Source organism: Antennarius striatus, chromosome 15 (genome assembly GCF_040054535.1).
Source record: "Antennarius striatus isolate MH-2024 chromosome 15, ASM4005453v1, whole genome shotgun sequence".
NCBI classification, from domain to species: domain Eukaryota; kingdom Metazoa; phylum Chordata; class Actinopteri; order Lophiiformes; family Antennariidae; genus Antennarius; species Antennarius striatus.
Genome location: NC_090790.1, coordinates 6,149,950 through 6,163,451, shown reverse-complemented (window position 1 = coordinate 6,163,451; position 13,502 = coordinate 6,149,950). Strand labels below are relative to the sequence as shown.

General features: G+C 42.7%; 1 protein-coding gene across 1 annotated transcript in view; it reads right to left on the bottom strand.

The window, feature by feature from the left end:
* Positions 1-12,945, bottom strand: part of LOC137608832 (leucine-rich repeat transmembrane neuronal protein 4-like) — a 95,603-nt gene extending 82,658 nt beyond the window's left edge. Inside the window, exons 1-6 of the mRNA XM_068335422.1 lie at positions 12,887-12,945; positions 11,962-12,254; positions 10,424-10,619; positions 2,314-2,539; positions 1,928-2,083; positions 1,747-1,827 (exon numbers count right to left, since the gene is read on the bottom strand). Of these exons, the coding sequence (XP_068191523.1) occupies positions 1,747-1,827; positions 1,928-2,083; positions 2,314-2,539; positions 10,424-10,619; positions 11,962-12,254; positions 12,887-12,945 (1,011 nt within the window). The remainder of the gene's footprint in view (positions 1-1,746; positions 1,828-1,927; positions 2,084-2,313; positions 2,540-10,423; positions 10,620-11,961; positions 12,255-12,886) is intronic.
* Between the last annotated feature and the right edge of the window lie 557 nt (positions 12,946-13,502).

Sequence of the window (13,502 nt, the reverse complement as noted above, 5' to 3'; positions counted from 1 at the left end):
ACTTCTAAAACTAAGCTTTGTTTTTGAAATTTTATTCAAAGCTTTGGAATCAGTTCATACTAACAGTACTGTGTTTGAGGAAGTGAGTGAGCTATAGAACAATTCATCTATCTCTTACAGGAGTGTGCCATTGTGACCTCTTACACCTACAAAATCCATGAGTTTAGACCCTGACTCTGGACAGACAATTTTCTGTCCTTAGAAAAAACAATTAAACACCTGGTTGATTAGATAATTAAAATTTCATTTAATTTAAAAGTTTAATCCAGTAGCAAATCATTAGTGACAAGTATGTGGGTGTCTAACTTAAGTGGGGTAGAGTGCATCATAAATTTTCTTAACAAGCCTAGAGATAAGAATCAACACGGAAACAAGCAATCGGTAACATATGATTATAAAAGCAATAATAAACTTCCACAAAGAACATCAAATGTTGTACAATAGTACAATGTCTTTGATGTGTGGAACTCAAGAAAGATCTGTTTGAGGCATTTCAGTAATGACAAAAGGTCACATTGAAAGTTTTCCAGCTTTACAAAGGCCTTGACCTGTTGTGGCAGTATGTTCGCCAGCATGGACTAACTCAGTGCGTGGAAGCTGATCTTTAACTATGCATATATGATACCTCTCATGCTGTCCCAAAAGGCTCTTTTTTCTGGCACTATTTGGAGTACAGAAATACTTGTGTAAGGAACAAAACAAATTATTATTTTGATCAATAATTAGTGTGAGAAACGATTATAACCTGTCCTGGTATAACTAGCATGGTTTGTGAGACTGTGTGTTTATCAGTTTTTGTGAGTATTTCATTGCCTCCCTCTCTTGGGATCTTCTTTCCCTGCCAGGTCAGCGTTTCTTCTTGACCTGTGCCTCCTTTTCCTTTATGTACTTCAAACCCTAAACAGTTGTGTCAAGGTAACAAGGATTGAAGAGAAGCACATACTCAGTAAGGCTGGCAGCAGTAGATATTGTGGAATATATTACTGTGTATATCTGTTCAGTACACATTAACAATTTTCTGAAGATATATTTTTAAGAAAATAAGAAAAAAATGCAAAAACAAACAAAAAGCAGAGGTAAAATCTTTGGAATTGGATTTGATATTGTTTTCTGTCCTGTTTTCTCTCTACAGAATGAATATAAACATAGAGAATGGCTATATTAAACTGAAACTGAATAGGTCCAAACAGGTGAGACATGGGCATGATAAATTAATATCAGTGTGTGTGTGTGTGTGTGTGTGTGTGTGTGTGTGTGTGTGTGTGTGTGTGTGTGTGTGTGTGTGTGTGTGTGTGTGTGTGTGTGTGTGTGTGTGTGTGTGTGTGTGTGTGTGTGATCTGAAGGTAAGTGGTTGGGCAAGGATCATATCAAACAACCTCCATAAAGTCAAAGTCAGCTTTATTGTGAAATCTATCATATATGCAAGACATACAGCACAGATGGAATTGCAGTCCTCCCAGACCCACAGTCAACAGGCAGTGCAACAGGCAGTACAACAGGCAGGACAACTCAGGCAGTACAACTCAGGCAGTACAACAGGAAGCACGACAGACAGTATAGCACAAAGCATAAGACAAAACACAAGGGATGGTAAACATCTCCATACACTCTGTAATCCCGTAGGAGAAGTGATGTGTGCGCAGTCCCTGAGTTGGGAGGGAGGGGAGGGAGTTGAGCCTCCTGACCACCTGGTGAAACTGTCCCTGAGCCTGCTGATTTTGGCCCGCAGACTCTGCAGTCTCCTACCTGATAGCAGCAGGCTGAGGGGGTGGGTGGGATCACCTGTAATGCTGATGGCTTTGCGGGTGAGGCGGGTGTTATAAATGTCTGTAAGGGAAGGGAGAGAGACACCAGTGATCTTTTCAGCTGCTCTCACGATGCGCTGCAGGGTCTTGCGGCAGGAAACAGTGCAGGCGCCGTACCACACGGAGACGCAGCTGGTCAGGATGCTCTCGATGGTGCCTCTGTAGAAGGTGAGCATGATGGTGGGTGGGGCTCTTACTCTCTTCAGTTTGCGGAGGAAGTACAGGCAATGTTGGGCTTTTTTGGCCAGTGATGCAGTGTTGCGGCTCCAGGACAGGTCCTCAAAGATGTGCACACCCAGGAATGGCACCAAGCATCTCTGATGTCCCCGCCGTGGGTCCCCCCCCCCCGCCCCTTGATGAGTTTGCCTGGTATCATGTTAGCCGGGCTAGCTGAAAGGCACAGTCTGGAACGCCCTGGTGAGCCATTTTTCCACAAACTCAAAGACACAGAGTTAGACGATGTCTGGAGCAGGTGGATGTAATCCAGGTTATTATCCAGCGAGCGTACTTTAGGGAGTTTGATGGTTGGGATAGCCGGCCAGTGAGAGCTAGCCACTAGCCTTGACCGAATGCCTCCGTACTTGCCCCTCTTCTGCTTTCGAATGTTCCGCCTGTGGCATCTCCACTGCAGGCTGGGTGCAGGAGTGGGGGTCGGTGGTTGAGCAGGCCTCCGGAGCCGGCCACAGTCATGTAGCACTTCCGCGTCTGCTGGGTTTAAGTCCGAAAAAATTGTTCTGCGCATGTTAAGCAGAAACTCATGGGAGTATGAGCACTTTGGGGCAAGTAGACATGATGGAGATGGATGTGACAAAGATGGACAAATACACGTGACAAGTGACAAGACACAAAAAACGTAAAAGAACTGCTCTAGGGGGAGAGATAGGAGCCTCTACATGTGCTTGCGCCGCCATATTATCAGTGGAGCACTCCATCTGAATATTTAAGGGAAGAGATATCACTCTAAAAACCATCTGCCATCTTTGATGAAAAAAAGTGGTCTTGGCTTCCTAAGTGGCCTAAGTTTGACGACCGTGTGAGAGGAAACCCATTTTGATAACATCATAAAAAGCTTTCTAGGACAGATCTTTGATCTATTCTTTTATGGATGTTTCTAATAGCGATATGACATTTCTAATAGCGAATCATGAGAACCTAACACAGAGAAGCCAAGTATTTCATCAAATTCTGAAATGGATGTTGAACATAAGTGAATAAACTTAGCGGGTTGATTTCAAATTATGTAACATGTTCCAATCATTAAGTGTCCAGTTTCATCAAGTAGTGTCATTGCAGGAGTTAAGGATATACAGATAATAATCACTGCCTTTCTTGCTCTGCCTCAATTGTTTTTTCTCCATAAAGCCAAAACGGCCCAGAAGTATATATACCTGTAGCTTTGTGAGGTCCCGCAAAAGTCATTGCGAGATCTTGCAAAAGTTTTGCAGGATCTTGGAAAGATGGACCTTTATTTTTTTTCTGTCCATATCCCCTAAGGGGCTCCGTACATTCATTCCTTCCATACCTATCTTTAAATTTACTTGTGCAACTTCTTACCTGCCTTTACCTTGTCCTTACCTAGCAACTCTTTGTTGAAGGATTTCTTCGGCAACAGTGTAGGACAACCTTGAGCCCAGCTTGTGTCATGAAGCGAAGCCTGCAACAAATAGTACTACAAAACAACATTGTGACAACCCCTGCAATTTATATGTTTATGTGTGTGTGTGTGTGTGTGTGTGTGTGTGTGTGTGTGTGTGTGTGTGTGTGTGTGTGTGTGTGTGTGTGTGTGTGTGTGTGTGTGTGTGTGTGTGTGTGTGGTTGTGTTTGTGTTTTGGATCCAAGGAAGAAGTAACAACATCATATGGAATTCAATTAATTGATCACAATAAGCAACTGAAAGGTATTTGATACTGAAGCATGAAAAGAGCACTGCCTCATTATGTGTGTGTGTGTGTGTGTGTGTGTGTGTGTGTGTGTGTGTGTGTGTGTGTGTGTGTGTGTGTGTGTTAGAGGAGGCTAAACTAATAATTTTAAAATGTGGGTGTGGCTATATTTAAAGCAATTGAGATCTGATCTTCGTGTGAAGAGCTCTTGATGTTTTCTGTGCACAGAAATTTCATTGATGCTTCAGAAGGAAATAGATGAAAAGAAACAAGAAATGTAAAACTGACATTTTATATATATGAATATTAGATCTCACCCTATATGCTACTGTTCTCTGTTGCTTTACATCTAAATGGGATGCTCCCCAGAGACGAGTGTTTCTCGCTGGCTGCATCCAATCTTCGCGGCTTGATCGTACACTAATCAACAAATGCTCACACAGGCTGTGAAGAAGGAAATTGGCCCATTTTCACGTTCACCGGTTTTGTTATATTTGATTATGAAAATGTTAACAAGCTATTTTATCAACCTCTTGTGGGTCTATAATCAACATAGATGTCACACTGGCTGTAAACATTTGGACATTTTGATAAGGTCAGGTTCCTCTCATGTAGGTACGATAATGATATGTCAGTGGTGTTTGACCTTTCATCTGATCTCTAATAATATGCTGCCCAGTGGGCCAGAAGGTTTATGGAGTCTAGACTGACAGAGATATTTGTCTGACAAGCTCATGTGTTTCCATGTAATGAGCTTGGAGATCAAGTAATTGCTGGAATGTTAATGTTGTCTCACATACACTGACACACACGGGCACACAAAGATTTTAGAAAATTATTTGAATGAAAAATGTAGACCACAATTAAACCCCATCTTTAAATTACCAGAACACAAAAAATGCAATTCTAATCCATAATGGGCTTTATTTGACTGAATGTTGTCTCGTGTATATCAATTAGTCAATCAATCAATCAATCAATAAATCAAGTTTAATTATAAAGCTCTTAATTATGGAAACAGATGTTTCAAAGTGCCTTAACAGAGAGAAAAACCCAACAGAACCCTCCAAAGCAAGCATAAGCGACAGGGAAAAACTCCCTCATCGAGGAAGAAACTCCGGGCGGGTCCCAGTCTCTTTTGGGTGGCCATCTGCCTTGAGCGGTTGGGTGGAAAAGAAATACATTGAAGATATGGACAGGGTAAGGGAAAGAGAGATACTGAGAGTGGAAGATAAGCCAGATAGAGTCAGTGTCTTTATGGCTAAGGTTAGGGGATTTGATGCAGGGGTTGAAGTGGGGACGGGAAAGTCAGGCTGCATTCAACGACTCCTGGGTTGTCGCTTCAATACATGTTTCCCATTATGTAGTTGGTAAATTCAAAGCACAATTAAAGCCGCATGGATGACTGTATCATGGCACGGAGGAAGAAAGGCAGCAGGACCCCAGCCAATGGTTAGATGAGTGGTGAGTAGCAGGACCTTCATGGAGTAGCAGGTCCACAGCGGAAGGGCGTATGTGAGGTGAACCTGAGAAAAACCTGTAAGGACATAGAGCACAAAGACTCCAGGAAAGACGTCGAGTTAGTAGGGTGTGATTGGAGACTTGAAGACAGAGCGGCCGGAGAGGAAGAGGAGTAAAAGAGAGGGTCAGAGAGAGGAAGGAGGAGAGAGGAGCTCAGTGAGTCAGGATGTTGAGTCTCCAACAGAGTAGGACGAAAAGAAAAAGAACTTAGCAGCCTAAGCCGCCTAAATTGTAAAAAAAAATTAAAAATAATTTTTTAAAGTCTAGTCTTAAATAATGAGAGAATGTTTGCCTCCCGAACCGAGGTAGGGATGTGGTTCCACAACAGGGGGGCATGATAGCTAAAGGCTCTAGCCCCTGTCCTACTTTTGTAGATTCTGGGAACCACCAGTAGGCTTGTATATTGAGAGCATAATGCTCTAGATGGATTATATGGAACCTAAAGTTCCTTCAGATAATGGCCATGAGGGGCTTTGTAAGTGAGGAGGAGTATTTTAAAATGTATCCTAGCTTTCACAGGGAGCTAGTGCAGAGAAGCCAACAAAGGAGAAATATAGTCTCTGGTACCAGTCCTGGTTAGAACGCGGGCAGCAGCATTCTGGATTAGTTGTAGTGTCTTCAGTGCCTTTTTGGGTCAGCCTGAAAAAAGTGAGTCACTGTAGTCTAGTCTAGAAGTGATGAAAGCATGGATTAGTTTATCCGCATCATTCCCTTTTAAAATATGCCTGATTTTAGCAATGTTTCGGAGATGGTAAAGGGCTGTTCTAGACACCAGTTTTATGTGTGAGTTAAATGAGAGGTAATCAAAGATGACACCTAGATGGCCTCAAAGGTGATGCCATCCAAAGGAATTACGTCACTGGGCACTATATCCCTTAAGGATTTTAGGTTGAGCACAATGACCTCAGTTTAACAAGAATTTAGATGCAAAAAGTTATTGGTCATCCAATCTTTAATCTCTTTGATACACTCTTGTAATTTGCCCAACTGACTAACTTCATCAGGTTTAATTGATAGGTACAGTTGCAACTTGTTTAGGTAGACTACGTCTTGTGCAGATGGTGTAATCTGAAGGAGATCAGTGACTGCAAAGTAGTAGTAGGTGAGAGTGTAGCCAAACAGCATAGGATGGTAGTGTGTAGGATGACTCTGGTGGTGAGGAAGATGAAGAAGACAAACACGGAGCAGAGGAAGAAATGGTGGAACCTGAAAAAGGAAAAGTGTTGCATGACTTTTAGGAAGGGGTTAAGACAGGCTCTGGGAGGCCAGGAGGTGCTTTCAGATGACTGAACAACTACAGCTAATGTGATCAGAGAGACAGGTAGGAGAGTACTTTGTGTGTCATCTGGAAGGAAAGTAGATAAGAAGACTTGATGGTGGAACGAGGAGGTACAGGAGTGTATACGGAGAAAGAGGTTAGGTAAGAAGAAGTGGGACACTGAGAGGACTGAGGAGAGTAGACAGGAGTACAGGGAGATGCAGCGTAAGGTGAAGGTAGAGGTAGCAAAGGCCAAACAAGGAGCTTATGATGACTTGTATGCTAGGTTGGACAGTAAGGAGGGAGAGATTTATCTATATAGGTTGGCAAGACAGAGAGACAGAGATGGGAAGGACGTGCAGTAGGTTAGAGTGATTAAGGATAGGGATGGAAGTCTATTGACAGGTGTCAGTAGGGTGATGGGAAGATGGAAAGAGTACTTTGAAGAGTTGATGAATGTGGAAAATGAGAAAGACCAAAGACTAGAAGAGGTGGCTGTCATGGACCAGGAGGTTGCAAATATTAGTCAGGTTGAAGTGAGGAGGGCACTGAAGAGGATGAAGAGTGGAAAGGCACTCGGTCCTGATGATATACCTGTGGAGACATGGACGTGCTAGGAGAGGTTGCAGTAGAATGTATGACTGGGTTGTTCAACAGGATCTCAAGATTTAAAAAAAAAATTTTTTATGCTTTTATTTCGAACATGTGCGCAGAATAACAACAAAAATGAAGACAACAATGATACTAATAAAACACAAAACATGCTCGAAAAGGAGTACGAGGAAGCATAAGCTTATTGAATCCTACCCCTTCTTCACTTCTCCCTTGACATTAATTCCCCAAGTACAAAAAATAAATAAACAAATGAAGTACTAAACATATATACAAGAAAAGACAATAAACAGAAAAATAAGTTACAAATATAATTGATAGAAAACACGCGATTGTTAGACCCCTTCCCCCTCCCTGTACCCAGTGAAAACCATTTGCTTGTAGCGCTTTTTAAACTGGATCATGTTTGAACATTGCTTGAGCTCCACACCCAACCTGTTCCACACCCTCACTCCACAAACAGAAACACAAAAACTTTGATGTTTTAAGTTGTGCTCCCCCCTCAGATGATAATTCCCTTCTCTATTGAAAAACATTTTTTGTATATTACCAGGAAGTGTCTTATGTATTGCTTTGTACAGGAGTTGTGCTGTTTGGAAATGTATAATGTCAGTGAGTTTTAATAGTCTGGATTTTAAGAATAGTGGGTTTGTGTGATCTCTATAACCGGCATTATGAATTATTCTTATGGCTCTTTTCTGTCATACCGATAATGCCTTTATTGTACATTTATAAGTGTTGCCCCAGACCTCTGCACAGTAATGTAAATTTGGTAAAATGAAAGAACAGTAAAGAATGTGGAGTGACCTGTGGTCCAGAATGTGTTTGACTTTGCTCAGAACTGAAATGCTTCTTGATAATTTACTTTGTACATATTTTATATGAGCTTTCCAATTAATCCTGTCATCTATTATCACCCCCAGAAACTTATTTTCATATACCCTTTCAATATCCACCCCATCTACCTGTACATGTGCTTGAATATTCTTATTGGAGTAGCTGAATATCATGAATTTGGTCTTACTTAGATTTAATGGTAATTTGTTCCTGTCAAACCACATTTTTAATTTGCGTATTTCATCAGTGACCCTCCCCATTAGTTTGTGTAATTCCCCCCCAGAACAAAAAATTATGGGAAAGATTAGTTGAACCTAGACTAAGGGGAGAAGTGAGCATTTGTGAGCAGCAGTATGGTACTACAGATGCAGCATTTGCTTTGATGATGCCGATAGAGACGTACAGAGAAGGCCAGAGGAAGCTGGATTGTGTTTTTGTAGATCTGGAGAAAGCTTGTGAGGGGGTGTCCAGAGATTAACTGTAGTATTGTATGAGGTGGTCTGGAGTGGCAGAGAAGTATGTTAGAGCAGTGCAGGACATGTATGAGGACTGTAAGACAGTGGTGAGGTGTGCTGTAGGTGTGACAGAGGAGTTCAAGGTGGAGGTGGGACTGCATCAGGGATCAGCTCTGAGCCCCTTCTTGTTCGCTATGGTGATGGACAGGCTGACAGACAAGGTTAGACAGGAATCTCCATGGACTATGATGTTTGCAGATGACATTGTGATCTGCAGTGAGAGCAGGGAACAGGTGGAGGAGAAGCTAGAGAGGTGGAGGTTTGTCCTGGAAAGGAGAGGAATGAAGGTTAGTCGCAGTAAGACAGAGTACATGTGTGTGAAAGAGACGGACCTAAGTGGAAGAGTGAGGTTAGGGAGAAGAGATCAAGAAGTGGGAGGATATTAAGTACTTAGGGTCAACAGTCCAGAGCAATGGAGAGTGTGGAAAAGAGGTGAAGAACTGTGTACAGGCAGGATGGAACGGGTTGAGAAAAGTGCCAGGTGTGATGTGTGATAGAAGAGTTTCAGCTAAAATGAAAGGAAAGGTACAAAACTGTGGTGAGACCAGCGATGTTGTTTGGTCTAGAGACAGTGTCACTGAGGAAAAGACAGGAGACAGAGCTGGAGGTAGCAGAGATGAAGATGCTGAGGTTCTCTTTGGGAGTGATCAGGAAGGATAGGATCAGGAATGAGTACATCAGAGGGACAACACATGTTGGAGGTTTTGGAAATAAAGTCAGAGAGGCCAGACTGAGATGGTTTGAACAATTCCAGAGAAGAGATAGTGAATATATTAGTAGAAGGATGCCGAGTTTTGAACTGCCAGGCAGCAGGCCTAGAGGAAGACCAAAGAGGATGTTTATGGATGTAGTGAAAGAGGACATGAAGGTTCTTGGTGTGAGAGAAGAGGATACAGAAGTCCTTGCTGGACACCCGCTCGACACCATTAAGGTGCGTATGGAGATGCAACCCAGATCTTGTATACAAAAATTAAACTCATAATCAGTTTATCCTCAGATCTAATGCACTGGTTCAAGTTACGTACTGATCATTAAGGCTTCTTTATGGGTTCCAGGAAATCCCCAACAAAAGAGCATAAAATGTATTGCCGCTCTACCTCCATCCTTGCCTCCATCTACCTAAACATTCATTTACTCTTTTTCTATAGTCATTGATTCAATACTGCTGCATATTTTTTTGGTAACAGGATGAAGATAGAGAACAAATGCAAACACAGGGAAAACATTCAGATTTTTTTTCACTACAAAAACACCAGAAAGTATATCTCCTGAACTATTTTACCACAAACTGAACTCTAATCTGTTTCATTTCATGATACATTTTGAATCCAGCTTGTCCATTTACTGTACCGAAGAAAAAATGGACTTGACCTTTGCAAGAAATTTAAAAACATTCCCATAAATGAGCATCTCTTCTTCATGTCTTCTTTGCTGTTTTTAATCTTCCACTGAAAGTGACTGATGGAAATCCCTTCCCTTATGTTACATTCTCCCTGCACGTGCACGGTTATTGCTGTCAGAAATGGTCTGAACCCTCAGCAGGCATCTGATGACTGGGAGTGAAAAGTACTATATTCACCACAGCAATTTATCTCACAACACAACCCAACATTGACACTTACCATGAGGGAAGGGTACATGGGGAGGTGATGATTGCTTAAGGGTGTGCATGCACTTATACATCCATTATTGTGGTTATTTGTGAGGGATGAGGACATCTCTTTTAATCTATCAAAATATATAAGAGAAGAAAGGAAAAAAGAAACAGAGCCTAGGCTGGTGAAAGTCACTGACAGGCAGTATGGCATCTTTTCTGTTTTGGCTATGCTGTATTATAGGCTCCTTCTACGCATCAGCTGAAAGCTGCAGACTGCATCCATGGAAACACCGGTGGATGAGCTTCTGGCAGGAGTCCCCACCGCTGATGTGCGCGTTGTAGAGGGACGCCTCACTCATCTTTTCCTCTGGGTTATTGTTACTCTTTGTGACACTAACCTCACACCAAAACAACCGACGTCCTCAACGACAACACACGATGTCCTCAGTTGAGGCCGTTGCCTTTGTTGGTTCCTTAGCCGAGGATCTCTATGGGGATACAAGAGCTGCAACCTCTGTTTCCAGATCAGGGTCTGGAGTGGCACCTTCACCAGCCGGTGGAGGGAGAGCAGATCCTTGGTCGACTCTGGCTGGTCTGGTAGATGAGACGTGGAACCACGTGTGCCCCTTTCCCAGCAAATGGACTGCAGTTCCCGTTCGCTCAGTCACTTGGAAGGGACCTGTTCAGCTAGGGTCAGATAATTTTTGTACTTTCAACCACACATTTTCACACACACATCCATTTCTCTGGGGACATCTGCCTGTTTTTTCTGTGAGATTGGAGAAAGTGATAGTTAGTTGTCGTAGGCCTGGTGGGCCTTCAGCACCTTTGACTGTCAATGGAGCTGTAAGAGCTGGAAAAGTTCTGTTAGTGTGACATTTGAATGGAATCCAGCCTGTGGAAGAGTTCAGTGACGTCCAGGACCACTCCCTTCTAAGTCTGCTCTGTAGATTATTAACATCATTATTGGTATCACTTCTCTTTGGGGAATTGAATAACTGGAAACTGTGCTGTATCATCATCCCCATCATAGCCCGGAGGAGAAGAAGGAGCATTCCCCCCTTTCAGGGAATCCTTATTCTTAGTGGAATCCCAAACCTTGGAACGATTTCACAGCACAGAAATTTTGCAACAGTTTCTGCATTTTTGTGCTTGGACGGTGTCACTTCAACCCACCTGAATCTATCAATCACCACCAACAGATACCTCTTCCCTTGCACTGGTCTCACCATATCAACATAGTCCATGACCAAGAGTAGAAAAGGTCCTTCAGGTGCTGGAATATGTTCAGCAGGAGGTGTTTCTCCTTTTCGAATGTTACTTTTTAAGCATGTTTCACATCGGCCAATCACTTCATCAACATATTGTTGTAGTTTAGGAGCCCAAAAGTTCTATTCTCGAATTTTTCTCATCACTTCGCCTCTAGACTCATGGCCTACCCCATGAGCCTCATTAATCAGTAAAGGTGGGAGTCCACTAGGAGCAACAAATAGCCCCTTGTGGTTTCTCCACAATCCTTTAGCATCTTTAGAGGCTTCTCTCTGAAGCCATAAATGGCCTTCTGCTTCTGGAGCCTCTTCTTGTAACAATATCAAATCTTTAAAAGTTATTTGTTCCTCAAGATCCACAGTATGAGTTACCATTATAGCTTTATTGTTCACTGAAGCTGCACTTTTAGCTGCTCCATCTGCTGCTGCATTTCCTTTGGCAACCCATAAATCATTTTTCTGATGTGCAGCACACTTTATTATGGCTAAGGATCTTGGTTTCATCATTGCCATTAATAATCTCATGATCTGATCACGGTGCTGAATGGGAAAGCCGTCAGTTTTTCTGAAACCTCTCCCCTTCCACACTGCACCAAACAAATGACACACCCCATGTGCATAGGCAGAATCAGTATAGATGTTAGCGTTTTTACCTTCTGCATACTCACATGCATACGTCAAAGCCTTTAGTTCTGCCAACTGGCCAGAACACGGCTGCACACACTCTTCCATTCGAACAATCTCAGTTTTGCCATGTTTTAACTCAATAACTGCACAACCTGCTCTGAGTGCTTCCCCATCTCTGTAGCAGGAGCCGTCCACAGACAGTGTCATGTCAGCTGACTCCAAAGGGATAGCACTCAGGTCAGACCTTAGTTTAGCATATCTCTCTGCCTCAGCCACACAGTCATGTGGTTCTCCCTCAAATGGGAGTGGAATGGAGTCTGCTGGGTTTTTCACCCTGCAGACATGCAATGTCACATCCGGGTATTCATAGAAGTCGGTGATAGTCAACCGTTGTGCGGTTGACTATCACCTCTTTCAATTAAGTTTATCAACTTATGATGTGATAAAATCTCTATTGAATAGCCCATAGTAAGGGCTGATGCTTTTTCATACAAGAAATGAGCGGCAGCCAGGTGCTGATAGCAGTCTGGCAAACGTAGTTCTACCGGCGTTAGTGCAACAGAATAATAGGAAATTGGTTGGGGGCATTGTTACCTATATCTGTTTTCTGGCCTAACATCCCTACTGCATTTCCCTGACAACACGACACAAACAACTGGAATGGTTTCTCATAGTCTGGAAGTGTCAAAGCCGGCGCCCGCTGTAGCAAAGTTTTAATAGTTTCAAAAGCAATGTGTCCTTCTGATGTCCAAACTAATCTGCTTCGCAAACTTCCAGCTCCATTTTCTTTAATCATGTTTCTCAGAGGCTGGACAATAGCAGAATATCCATCAACCCATTCTGAGCTATACCCCGTTATTCCCAGAAATGTCATCAATTCTTTAACAGTGGTTGGCCCAGGAGCTTTTGACACCGCCTCCAACTGGGAGGAAGAAACTGATCACGTCCCTTCTTTGATCAACCTACCCAGGTGCTCTACCTGATCCATGCAGTACTGTAATCTCTTTTGTGAGGCTTTGTGGCATGCGCGTTGTACATATAGGATTGATTTCTGTACATAAATTCAAAAAGATGCCTGCTGACAGAAGTTAGGGGTACACTAAAAAAATGCAGAACACAAATCAATGACAGTGAACCACCTAGCATCGGGTGGAACATTTGACAGCAAAGTTTGAGGATTTGGAACCTCAGCAGGGAAGTTCTCAATTACTTCAATCAACGAACGTAAATCATGCACTAAATGGTACCCTTTTTTTTGTTGTTTTTTTTGTTTTAACACTGGTAAGTTTAGTGTATTGCTGCATGGGTTCGGCTCAACCAACAGGATTCCAGCCTCCAACAGACCTTGAATAGTTCCCTCAATTCCTGCTTCAGACTCAGGTTTTAGTGGATATTGAGGTGTCCAAGGTGGTCTACACCCTGGTTTCAGCTTGAAATCAACTGGTTGAGCTGACTTGACCAACCCTACATCAGTTTCATGTTTTGACCACAAGTCAGCTGGTACAGTAGCCATCATTTCCTTTCTTAGGTCTGAACGCTGAACACAGCATTCTGGTTGATATGGAAGCCTGATTACCTGTGG